This window comes from Trachymyrmex septentrionalis, unplaced genomic scaffold (genome assembly GCF_001594115.1).
Source record: "Trachymyrmex septentrionalis isolate Tsep2-gDNA-1 unplaced genomic scaffold, Tsep1.0 scaffold62, whole genome shotgun sequence".
Taxonomy (NCBI): domain Eukaryota; kingdom Metazoa; phylum Arthropoda; class Insecta; order Hymenoptera; family Formicidae; genus Trachymyrmex; species Trachymyrmex septentrionalis.
In genome coordinates this window covers 1467350-1480913 of record NW_017305800.1, presented here as the reverse complement: position 1 = coordinate 1480913, position 13564 = coordinate 1467350, and the positions used below count along the sequence as shown (strand labels likewise).

The 13564-nt window shown below is 26.4% G+C and overlaps 2 protein-coding genes across 2 annotated transcripts in view; one reads left to right on the top strand and one right to left on the bottom strand.

Annotated features, from left to right (window-relative positions):
* The window catches only part of LOC108752894, a 19566-nt gene extending 18655 nt beyond the window's left edge, over window positions 1-911 (top strand). The window contains exons 23-24 of the mRNA XM_018494075.1: window positions 383-608; window positions 742-911. Of these exons, the coding sequence (XP_018349577.1) occupies window positions 383-608; window positions 742-911 (396 nt within the window). The remainder of the gene's footprint in view (window positions 1-382; window positions 609-741) is intronic.
* A 2669-nt stretch (window positions 912-3580) lies between these two features.
* LOC108752720 (peroxisome proliferator-activated receptor gamma coactivator 1-alpha-like) overlaps window positions 3581-13564 on the bottom strand; it is a 10401-nt gene continuing 417 nt past the window's right edge. Inside the window, exons 2-14 of the mRNA XM_018493753.1 lie at window positions 9588-9673; window positions 9432-9502; window positions 9018-9140; window positions 8817-8933; window positions 8497-8732; window positions 8292-8414; window positions 8056-8161; window positions 5920-6850; window positions 5105-5605; window positions 4824-4988; window positions 4235-4423; window positions 3986-4131; window positions 3581-3890 (exon numbers count right to left, since the gene is read on the bottom strand). Of these exons, the coding sequence (XP_018349255.1) occupies window positions 3784-3890; window positions 3986-4131; window positions 4235-4423; window positions 4824-4988; window positions 5105-5605; window positions 5920-6850; window positions 8056-8161; window positions 8292-8414; window positions 8497-8732; window positions 8817-8933; window positions 9018-9140; window positions 9432-9502; window positions 9588-9673 (2901 nt within the window). The 3' untranslated portion in view covers window positions 3581-3783. The remainder of the gene's footprint in view (window positions 3891-3985; window positions 4132-4234; window positions 4424-4823; window positions 4989-5104; window positions 5606-5919; window positions 6851-8055; window positions 8162-8291; window positions 8415-8496; window positions 8733-8816; window positions 8934-9017; window positions 9141-9431; window positions 9503-9587; window positions 9674-13564) is intronic.

Here is a 13564-nt window from a genome sequence, read left to right as displayed (position 1 = left end):
ATATATCGTAACTCGAATGTTTTTAGCGACTCTAAAAATGACGCGATGGCGAGAATTGCGAGCCAGGAAAATACCAAGAAGACTTTTCTTGAATCAAGAATCAATAGTCGTCGCCGAGAGTGCATTAATGGCAAATTTATCAATCAGTGTGGCGTGTATCGCACCTAAGCAACGAACGTTTTGGTTGATTTTCCAAGCAAAAACGGGTGATTTTATTATTCAAGTAAGTACTTGACAAGTACGAGGAATTGTTTTACGGCACACCGAAGTACGAGGTCGTCTATAAATGGCGCAAACTGTGGAGAAAACGTATTTAGGCTCTGAGAAAATGGCGTTGATTTGATATCTTGTAAAATTAGACATTTCTTGTTGATCGCAACAGATAAATTCGATTTGGCAAAGGTCAATTAACGATCGCATCGTTGTCCAGTGGGCAGCTCAAGGAGAATGCGTTTGCTCAAATCAGCGAAGCGGCGTAAGAGATTCTTGCCCATTTAATATCAGCATACCTATACCATCCTGTAATGATCAGCTTCGGAGATGTGTAACTGAAATGTTTAAAAAAACTCTCGAACCGCGAGAACACCTATTCTGGTCCAAATACTCGAGTACGTCAAATAACATCTAAAAACGCTTGTTTACCGAATCTTAATCCATTTATAACTCTAATATATTTATTTTACAGGACAATTGTCATTTATGTTCTTGCTTTGTTTCTCAGTTTTTATTTGTTGCTTTCAGATACTTACCTCGAGCTACGATTAATAAAGTGGTTGATGACAAGTGACATTGATTCTGCAGCTCTAGAATTTGTGCATGTTTTTAACACCGCAGTGACATATAAAGTTACAATTTCGGATAAATCAAGTCCTCTTATTTTACCACAATATTTTACTATACAAGGTAAGTAAGATTTAGGACATAAATTTATTTACTATTTACATAGAATAATTCATTTGAAAGGCCACTCTGCAAAAGAATTTATTTTTACTATTTCTTTCGAAAATACAGAAATATTATCAGTTATTATTTAGCTATAAACTCTTTAGATAATTTAGAATTAATACTTATGTAACTAAAATGTTCTCCATATAATTTTTGAATCATAAAAGATTAAAAGAGAGAATTCAAGAATTAAATTTTAGAAATGCAAGAGAATAGGATGTATTTTATTTTTTATTTAATTAAGAAGCATTTTTCTCATATTACATAAAATAAATTAATTCTTTTTTATTTTACTATTTCTTCATCTTTTTCCTACATCCGATAGTATAATTTTAAGATATATCTTTTTTTCATTCCCTATATACATTTAATATTTAATATGTAGGTATATATTTCAATTTACACATATCTTATGTAATGTATAAATTATATTTTATATATTTCCAAATGAAAGTTTTTTCTTTATAATATATATATGTCTAGATGTGAGACTATCTAATCAGCAAGTTCCAATGATCGTACATATTTTACCAACAACTCCTTCATTGTATGAAGCGACGCTCACTCTTACGTCTTTAGATGATAAAGAATTTCGAGTATACACTATCAACTGCTTACGATCCTAAAGTTATCATTACTACCTAATAATACATTAAGTAAGTGTAAAGATAAATAATTCGATTATAAATTTTGTTTTTACTTTCGATTTCGGTATTAAGAATATAGAAACGCTTTGATGAGAAACGAATAAAAAAATGTTGAAGGTAGTAATCATAATAATCATACGTATGATTTTTAATATGCATTTATTAACAATATGTTCGGTCATATATCTGCACAAATTTAATTAAGAAATTACAATAAGTTTCTTTATTTGATAAAATTTCTTCAATTTTTTTGAAGAGAGATTATCTCATTTTATTTTTGCTGGATTGCTTTTAATTAATCTTGGCAGTAAATGATTAATCGTATAAGAAACATTATATATATATAATATACAATAATGAATTAATGAAGATGAACTAAACGCTTACATTTCATTAAAAAATTCGGTTTACAGTAGTAGTAGACTTTTATGTCAAGCCAAATATATGACATATTTGATATATGTAATTTAATTAACTTATCAAACTTGTTCTTTTTGTCATCATTCATTATAATTAAATAAAATCAGATAAATACACATTAAATAATCAAATTCTATATTTGATAAAATAATGACAATAATTCTTGACTTATTTTTGTAATTGCGAAAAAGATATATAAAGAGATGAATAATATGTGAAAAATATCTGATATCATGATTTAAAATAAATATATAAGAAATCATGAAGGAAGCAATAAATAATATTTGAATTAACGTCAAAGAATTTGTAAAAAAAAAAATTGAATTTATATATTTAAAATATTCTAGCTAAAATTATCTAATTTTCATGTATACAGGTGTCCAGAAATTAAAATACTACAACAAGAAAATTTTCAAACGATTAAGTAAAAAAGTTATTTGTAAATTTATATTATAAACAATAATTTTTTAGATGAGTTTAAATACAGTAAATTATAGACTAAGTGTTTAAGAATCGGCGATAAGAAAATTTATTTACATTTTAATTGGGAATAAATATATATCTATATATATATATTCTATCATGTATTGTTTTGTCAAAGAAATATTTGGCCACAAAACTTGTATTGGATGTTTTATGAAGCTATGAAGCTTACTAAAGAATCGGATTTTGAATCTTGAAATATTATAATAAATAAGATTATCTGTACTTCAGCTATACTACAATACACATTAAATAAGATATTAAAAATGCCTATTTTGTGTTTTTGTTTAAAATATCATTCTTTAGCAAGATGTAGGCAATTCTCTTGATTATGAATATCATAATTATATTGTAATTTTCTCAATAGTTCAGCCGTAATTTAAGAAATTTGTCTTCGATACGTAATCTATAATTGGCCACATTTATTTATATACTATTATTATCTCAAAAACTACTGTTTAAAATAAAACTTTATAAATAACTTTTTGACTTAATTTTTCGAGTTTTTTTTGCTATAGAAATTTTAGTCGCGAATTTCATATTTGCAAATTGCATATCCGCATTTGTTGTAGATGGAATCTGTAGACAAAACGTTTAAAAGATATCTATATAAACCAGTCCTTCATTAACTACTACTATTAACGTTTCCGAAAATTTTTAAATATATATTGTATATATAAAGGCAAATTTTGCCTCTCGTCACATCATTCTTTCTAGAAATAGGCAGATAGCATGATGAATCGAGTTCATTTATTTTTAACTAAAGAGTCTAAAGGGAGAGCGGCGCCAATAGAATCATCTAACTTTTTCTATTGCCTGGAGTAATGAATAGGTTTTCTGCTTAGCTGAAATAATTTTTGCTCAAGATCACGTGATTAGTTGGCGATTCTCTTCTACATAGACTCTCTGTATTCAACAAGATCAGGTACCTGCTCAGTGCGATTGTAACTTGAATATTTTCAATTATCCGTATTTACATAACGAGATATATTACATGAGAAAATCATTAAAATGTATCTTTTTTTTTTTCAGAAAATTTGGCAAGCTGTGGAAACAAATCTGATGAGACTAAAAAATTTGAATAAAGCATTGGATAATTAAAAATTTCAAATGCTCCTAATGTATTTATAATTTTTATATTCCTAATTACTATTTGTTATAGTAAAAGAGTAGCACTGAAACACACTGTATATGAGCATTGATACAGGTGTGTTTCTTTCTCTAAAAAATTTACTTTAATAACAATCAATCTATTGTTTAAATTTAAAACGATTAGACAATACGTATGTCAAACTTTTCTTTTGAGCATATATGCTGTTGACTTTAAGAGATAATCATAGGACATGTCTTCATTTATGTGAGGCCTCCTCTTAGGGGCACCATCTTCTACATTGTCTGTGTCAAAAAAATATAATTATCATAAATAAAGAAGATAAAATTTTGACACGTACATACATATATATGTATGATATGTTAATTAATTATCTTACCCAGATCGGCGTACTTGGATTTGCAAAACGCTCTCCGACCTCCAAAAGATAAAGTATATTCGGGTAAAGACGGATTGTCATTACCATGTTCCACGGCTTCGTAAGCATCATTGTTATATAGAAAAGTGACAAAACCGTAGTTTTCGCTAAAATAATATCCCAGATTATAGAAATTGTAAGAATTGTAGTATGAGAATAATATAATTAAAAAATAATAATAATAAAGTGAATATAAGTGAAGATACATACCCATGTTCACGAAAATGTACACTGATATCTTCAACAGGTCCAAAAATCTCAAACCTTTTACGTAGATCAGATTTGGTAATTCCTTCATCTATACGCCCTACATATACCACTCTTCGTTCTTCTATTTCTCTTTGCTTTTTTCTGTTGTGCCAATCATCGTAAGTTTCGGAACAAGAATCTAATGGTGATCTACTAGAGACAAATTATAAAATTGATTAAAAGCTATATATCGGGGATTTCATTAAATATATATCTATTAATCTTAACAATAATTGAAAAGTTTATTTTCCAAATATAAGTTCTTTATTTTTTCCTAATTTTTTGCAAATATGTAAATATGTAAATTTTATAAACATTTTTTATTAAATCATAATATAATTATATATATAATTATTTAATTATACACATAATCAATTATAATCTTAAGACATTGTGGAAATAAGATGATAATTGGCGATTAGAATTGGTAATTAGAATTGGCTATTTATATTTGGGTAAAATGTAGTAAATTATATAGTAAGAAAGTTGTTAGATGAATATTTGTTTCAATGTCAAATTGCATCTTTATATCTCGAAAAATGTGTTTTACCTATAACTTCTATTGACATGACGATTGGTTAAGGAACGTTTCTCATATTTATCATAACTTCTTTCGCGTCTGTCATATTTATCATAACTTCTTTCACGATCCCTACTATCCTTTCTTCGTTTATTAGACCATTTATTTCTTCGAAGATTCGAAGTCGAGGGAGACCTATTGACATAATTTTTATAAGAATTTTATTCAAATTAATCTTATTTGTAAGCTAATGTATTATCGATTTTATTTATTATACATATAATTCTGATTGGAATGAATTGGTTATATACCTTGATCGTTTAGAATAAAACCGTTCGGGAGATCTAGATCTAGATCGGATGTCAGATCGAGAGCTAGAACTTGAATACGAATGCTTTGATCTCATTGAAATAGATGCAGGAGACGACCAACTGCTTGTTGAGGTAACAGAGCTGCGTCGCGTGCGATGACTTATTGTTCGTCGGCTGCTGCGTCGATCTATTCGAGATCTACTCCTACTCCTACTGCTACTCTTGTTTTTGCTGCTACTTCGGCTTTTGCTTGTGCTTGTACTAACACTTCTGCTTCTGTTCCTATTTCTTGTCCTGCTCTTACTTCTACTTCTCCTTCTGCTTCGATTTTGACTTTTGCTTTTACTTCTTCTGTCTCTACTCTTACTCCTACTTCTATTTCTACTCTCATTACTGCTTTCGCTTGTCGTACACCTGCTTCTGCTTTTTGATCTAGATCGACTCAAACTGTGAGAGACTCTTTCGCAGGATTTCTGTTTTTTATTCTTTGTACTTTCTTCCCTATTGTGATTCAAATTATTATAATATAATTAGAATGCAAAAGTTCTCGTAAGATTTCATGATTTTTAAAAAAAAAAAGGACCAAATATTTTAAGGACTAAATATTTAAAACTGATCTGAAATCGAAAGATCTTTTTTAAAACGTATGTGTAATTATTCGTAATATCATTACATTGAACAAATTATAAAAAAATTTTTTTTTACTAAATTATTTGCATTATTGGAACAAGTGGTTTTGATATATTCGAATAAGAAGGTTTTCATCATGAAATCCGATAAATTTTAAGATTAATAATAATAATTTAATATCTTACCTTTTTTTGTTTATCTCTACAATTTTTACATCTCTCTCTTCCTCCTCAACATCTACTGATTTTAAATATTTAAAAATATTTTCGTCCGTTTCTGTTTGTACATCGCGAGTAGATGGTTTTGGCTTATTTTTTTCTTCTTGTATATCTGATTGCTTTTTCCAACATGGCATAACTTCTCTCTGACAGTAAAACGTATCCTTTATTTCTTGATCAGGTCCGAGTGGTAGTGTCATAGTTGAAGCATGATAAATATCCACTAGTATAGTTCGAAATGATTCTTCCATTATCATGCATTTGTTATTACGAGTCTTATCATTCAGTATTCTTTTTCGATATTCTAATACACTAATTTTAACACGAGATGTTTTGTCTTCTTCATGTGGTGGCATGTTTTGAGTATTTTGTCCAATTATATTTTGTACTTTATTATTTGAATTATTCATAATGGTTACCATATTTTCATTAGGATTATTTATTGAGAACTGTGATTGTGATGCATTTGGTGGATTCTTTAATACGGAAATATATTGCGTTTTAGGATTCGTTTGTATACTATTCGTTTTAGGTAATATATATTTCTGTGATTGCAGGATGATTTTTCTAGCTAAAGGTGAACGAATAGAATCGAGAAGAGGTGTGACGGTTGGAGATACGTTTGAAATATTTATATTTCTAACAGATGAATTATTTAAGTCGATGGCGTGTTTGAGAGGAGTCTCTTTTTGACAGCATTTATGATCATTTTCAAGCCAATTATCTTCGATTTCATTTTGTAAGACTGCTGGTTTTCCATTACCGTCATATATATTAGCAAATTCCAGGTGGCACTGTTCATATGAACTGTCAGTCTTGTAGTGCCTTTCGTGTTGATTGAGACCATCTAGATTGTCATTTTGGCTCAATTTTAATACAGATGTATGTTTTGTAGTTTCTAATATACATAGGTACATTTTAATTGTCATTAATTAAGAGATAGTTTTCTATTTTTATTACTTAAGGAAGAGTGGCTCTCGGACATTTTAGGAAAATCTTAAATGTTTATAAAAAAAAATAGCGTTGAAGAAAAGAAACTGCGAAGATACTGAATGCAAAAAGCGCAAACAGAGCCAGATTTGGGCATGCCCGAACCTCTCTAACCAACTAGTGCTCCCAATCACTATATTGTTAAATAAATGATCGTTCAAGTTTTTTAGCTTAAAGCCCGAAAATTAGCTCACATTATACATAAAACACCCATTTTTTATTGTGACAATATAATTTTATGTAAATGCAAAGTAATAATAATGGACATATAATAATAATAATAATAATGAAATTCACATACTTCCCCATAAGGGACTTGAAAAATAAGCACAGGTTTTGTACACTGATGATGGCTCAGAAGGAAACCATAACGTTTATCAATTTATAAGAAGTAATGTTAAGAATAAAAAGATTTTTGCGCTCTAATACTACTGCGCTTGATTCTTATATGCCCATTTCATTTTGTAATTAATTTTAAATTTAAAAAATCCAAAATTGTTTAATTTTGAATAATAGAATTAGACAAAAATACACACAAAATATTTACTTTTCGATATTCAAATTCTAAAACAGCATAAGTATATAAACGTAATCACGCGTTGCATTGTTGATGTTACTCATCAGTATTGCCATCGTGACGGCTACAGTCACAGTGACATTCTTCTAAACTTTACGTCGCGGTTGACATTGTTTTACTCACCTACAAAACACCCCAGGATTCTTTTTTTGTTTTATTGGAATTTTGTAAGAAAACTAAATTTTTTAATATAATTTAACGGTAACACACAAAAGGAACATATTTATAAATATTTAATAAATATAGGTATATACACTAACTAGACTAATATAATTTTAATATATTATATTATACCAATTTTAATATATACAGGATATACAAAAAATCCCTAAAATATCTTGAAAAGTAAGCATTTTTGAGAAAAATGTTTCAAATAAAAGTTATAAAAAGGGTTTAAAAAGATATCTATTAATCACATTCATTGGACCTAGATGATGCCACCTAAGGTGGGAGATTTAAAAAGGTAATGTCCAATCTTCCCGACTGTCCAAGGGTCCCCACTCTTCCCTATCCATTTTATTACTTATCGTACTTACTGTTGCTATTGTAGCTCTTGGTACAAAAGTTGTCATTGTTACAATAATCGTGATCCAACTGTACCAAAGTTCTACTGACTGTTGTACTTTTAGCATCATTCGATACCTAAAAAGTGTTATAATTAATGATGGATTATTTTACATCCAACATTTTGCAATAATAGTGGATATGTGAAAAATAGATGCGCGCACATACATATTCAAATCATGTCATAATACTTAAGGAAAGGACTTACTGTAGAATCTATCTTCAAAATCTTGTTACAGAAAACTCTGTCTTGCATTTGTGTACTTTTACGTTTAGTACTTTGTATATTTGGCATAGCAATTTTCGGACTAGTTTTTCTACGTTCTAACATCTAAAGTTTAACAAAATAATCATAATTAGGTCATATACTAACCTACTTAAATATTAAAATATTTATTAAAATAATAAATAACCTTTGTTTTATTGAGTTTTATTGTTTTTTTAGATAAGATTGAGGGCTGTTGATTAAAAACTTGAGAAATAGATTTCTCCGATATGTTAGCCCTACACTCTTGAGACACTTGACATGTTTTGTTTGGTCTAGTGTCATATGTATGATCATTTTTAACGATCGATTTATTGCATGGATTTGGATTTTCGCAAGCCTCAAATTTTTCTAACAAACTTTTTGTATCGTGTGCTTCTAGTACTAACAAAAAATAAATCTCAGTAAAATGCTACAATACTAATATTTATTTAATAGTTTGATATAAATCTAAATTGATTTAATTACTTGGTATTTCATCTCGTGGTATTGTTTCAACATCTACACAATCTTCTTGCTCCTCTGCTTTAACTTTTTTAATTGTTATTGTATTTTTAATTGGTATTATATCTTCTTTCGTTTTCTTTTTCCCTTTTGCATTTTGATTTTTTGTCTTGATATTTGCTTTATTTTTATTTTTTACGTAAGACAATATAGGCAGAGTATTACGTGTTGAAGGCTTAAATACTTCGTCCTTTTCTTGTTCAGTAAAATTTTCTTGCTTAGTAAAATTTTCTTGCTCAGCCTCTATTTTCATTTTTACTGTATTACCAGATATTTTAGATGCAGCTCCTTTAAAAATATGAAAGAAAAATGTATTATTTTTTTATCAAAATTGACCAAAAAACTTAACAATTATTGATTACAAACCAGTTTCTTGTTTTTCTTCCTTTAATTTTAAATCACTAGATTTCTTATTTATTTCAATCATATCTTGATATATATATATGTCCTTGCTAGGTGTCGTTAAGAAATCCTCTTGAGATAATGACTGTAGATTGAAGAAAAGCATTTTATTATTATATTGTATAATTCTTAAACAATGGAATTCATATACAATATTCATTCATTATAAAGAAAAACTTCCAACCTGTAGCGAGGTTGTAAGCAGATCTTCAACAAGCTTAGTTGTTTCGTTGCTAAACGTTTCGTTACTAAAAAAAATAATTAAATGTATTTACAGATTGTACATTTGTTACAATTATCATATATATAACATTCTTGAATAAAAATACTTACTTTTCTTGATTATTACAAATGGAATTGTACACTGAGTTTAAATCCCCTGCTGAAATATTGTCAAATATATCCATCAGCCGTGAATTCTGAAATTTTTTATGCAAATAAATATTTATTAATAAAGAAATAATATTTTGTAAATGCTTATATGTTTAATTATAGTTTTAAGAAGAAGTAAATGTTTTTATATTTTTGATAAAATAATTATAATTTTTATCATAAAATTTTTTAAAATTAAATGATGAAATCATAATCTATTCATTTCTAAAGAAATTTAAAAAACTAAAGATCGGTAATTTTAAAGAAAAACGAACCTAAAAATAAAAAATATGACTTTACCAGAAAATGTGTTGCAAAGTTTTGTTATTATTTGACATTACAATCTCACATCTTTTACAATGATTTATTTCCTTTTCTTTATATATGTGTATGTATATTTATATATTTAATTGTTAATAACTTTTTAGCTAAAAATGTGTGAACAAAAAATCAACTTATTTCAAAATATGCAAATCATAATACATCAATTGAGACTAAATAAATCTAATTTGTTCGTGGTTGGCAGACTAATGTGAAATTACTCACTCCAAAATTGTTTTTTCAATAACTTTTTTTTAACACCAGAAATGTGCAACGAAAATTCAAAATCATGATGTCCAGCAAAATCTGATTACTCAATTCAAGAATAATTTCAAGTAAAAATCCTATAGTTTTCCCAGGATTTATATATCCATCGATTAATTTTCATTATTTAATTAATTTTCATCAGTTCCCCCAATATTATATGATTTGTATACAAGTTAGGATTCTATATGAATAACTTAAAACTTTAACAAATTTGGAATAATATTATTTATATTGCTTTTGTGAATAATATCAAATAAATATTCAACATAAAGGATAATTTCTCTGCTATATTCTATTTTATAATTGTAGATAATAAATCCAAATTTTTTTGTTGAATTAGTTGTGTTGAATGTTTGTTTGATGAATTTTATGCGATAGTGTATATAATATTAGTCCAAATTTTTTTTATTTTAACATTTATTATGTAGAATCCTAACTTGGATTCACAAAACATTATAATATAATGGTGCGAATAATAAAAAATAATTAAATAAATAAAAAATAAAAATCATAATAAAAATTAATTAAGTAATGAAAATTAATCGACATGGAAAAGTAAGGGTTTTCCAGTATTTTTCTAGGATGTATTAAATTCCAGAATAATTCTAGGATTTAAGGCTAGACATCCTAAAAAAATTAAAATTTTTTTAAAGAATGTGAAATTATGTTGCATAGTAAACAATTTCATGAATTAAAATATGTTGAGACACAAAAATAATTCCGTATTTCTATTATGCATAATTTTAATTCAGAGAATTACCTATGTCATATGATCTTAATTCACTAATAAGAATCGAAATTCTCTTTAGATAGTTTTTACAAGTTTTACATTAGACAAAATTTATTTTATGTTATTAAAACGGTTTGCCTTAAACACAATCGATTTAATATATTTTTATTCAAATTATAATTAGTCTAGAAATTCTCGTTTTAAATTTCTCAAAAATAACGGAATGTGTCCGTTACTAAGGGTTAAAGAGACAAAAAAACACAAAGGTCTTATACCTGCATGTCAATTCTGAAGTCTAGTCACTTAAGTCCGATTGCACCATTGTTACTTTGACTTTAACCGAAGAAAGAGAACTTAAGAATCTTCCCTTCCTTTTTTAAACAAAGAGACAGATATGTGTAAAATGAATGTGTTTTTTGCCTCTTTGACCTTACGATGGATTTTCCAGAGTTTTGAATATAATCGATATTGTGTACACAATGACAACAAAAATTAAGCATTTCTATTTCTGTAAAAGAAAGGAATGCAAGTGCTTCTTTTTAAACATATGGTCAGTATCAATATAATTTGCAGCAAAACGCGCGCATTCCTAAAAATATAATCTATATAAGAAATATTACATAGATAAATCTGAACCTTGCAACCTATTCATCTTTTATTCACATTTTTTAAATAAATTTTATATTATTGTCTATTTAAATGTATACGCGTACTTTTTTTTATTAAGACTTACAAACACAATATTAAAATTATTGTAGAATACAAGATCGCTTATGCGAATGAATCAATTAACAATAAGTACGAGAAACGCTGTTCAAAGTAAGAATTAATATTAATACTAATTAATATTAATACTAATAAGTTCAAAGTGTTGGAATAAAATATCTATGTATATTTAAATAATTTTTATCTCAGATATTTGATTGCGCGCCAATTACTTTTGCTTTTGCAGCACAATCAAATTGAAATAATAATATTCCTTCCAAATGAAATTAAATCTTTAATTCAATGTTATTAACATTTTAAACCTTACTTAAATACAATTTTAATATTTGTTAGAAGAAGTTTACAAGTATTAATATATTTTTTTACCTTTCAAATGTATATAATCTCTTAAAAAAATATTTCAGAAAATTATTGTTAAATGAATAGCAAAAATAGTGTCCGCATAATGGAAATCATTTTCAAAAGTTTGAATACTGCTTAGCGCATAAATTAAGATTAATGAAGTGAAGTTCTACAAAAGAATCTACATATGAATAAAAAAGAATGGGAATCTTAAAAAGATAAAAATTTTATCTATGTTTACGAATTCGTTTTTATTTTATGTATTTATTGTCAAATAAAATAGGAATTTTATTAAGTTTATTTAGGTATTGTGCTTTCCAAACGTTTTTCCTTTTATATTCTAGATTTTAACAACTTTCACCGAGAACCTTTATTACTACTAAAATTTTAAAAAATATGTTTTTAATTATATCTAGATACTATTTAAATAAAAAGAAACCTGAATGATCTTATATGCTTCATTGAATTCATCCCGACAATGATTATTTACCACACAAGCTTAAAGAAAAATAACATTTTCTTCTATAAATAATTTAAAATATACTATAAATAATTTTAGAAATAATTTTAAATAAGCAATTAAAAAAATTACGAGCAATGTAATTAAAATAATTTTTATTTTATCGATAGAATATTGCATCTTTTTATCTTGATAAATGTTGATTTATAAAAAAGTGTTTTTAAAAATTATTCAAACTCTTAAACAAAGCGAGTGAAAAAATTTAAAAATAATTAAAAAATTATATTTGTATTATAATTATTTAAAAGAGATTCTTTTCTCATTTCAAGTTAAACAATTTCAAAACATGTTAGAGTGTTAAAAAAAAGAAAAGTAATTGAATAGTCCTCGTGTTGAATAAAGTAGGCAATGTAACGCAACTTTTGCAAATTTCGAACAAAAGTTTCTTAATTGTCATTATTAAGTTTATTTCCGATCTTATCTCGATGTTTAGGAAAGTTTAAACGAGAAGTTAAAAAGAAGAACATATACCTAATTATAAGTATTAACAAAAATGCTAAAACAATCGTCAATAAATGATATTTTATTTAGTATTCTTTCGCTTCTTTCAATATAAAATAAATTTAATTTCAACTTACTTTTTATTTTTTTTTAATTCTAAGAAAAAGATAAACAGTAAGTTAAATCAAGATTAAAGTTAATCTACATTGTGGTAGAAATGGATATTGATCAACAAAAAATATTTTTTATGAAAATTATATAATTGAATGAATCTTAAGATATAAATAAATAATTTATTGTTTTTCGGGGGGGAGGGGGGGCGGGGCTTAAAAAGACTTCCATATACAAATTAGAAAATATTAATTATTACACGTATAATTAATTTATTCAACATGCAATTATATAAAATTATATGCAAAAACATCATGCTAAAATAAATGAATGTCTATTTAAATTTTAAATCAAAGTGTAGTAATAAATGAATATGGAAACAGAATTTCCTATTTTTCGAAAAAAATAATTTAAAAAATGATTAAAAAAATTATTTTAAAATAGTTTTAAAAAATGTAATAATTATTTTTAAAAATATAG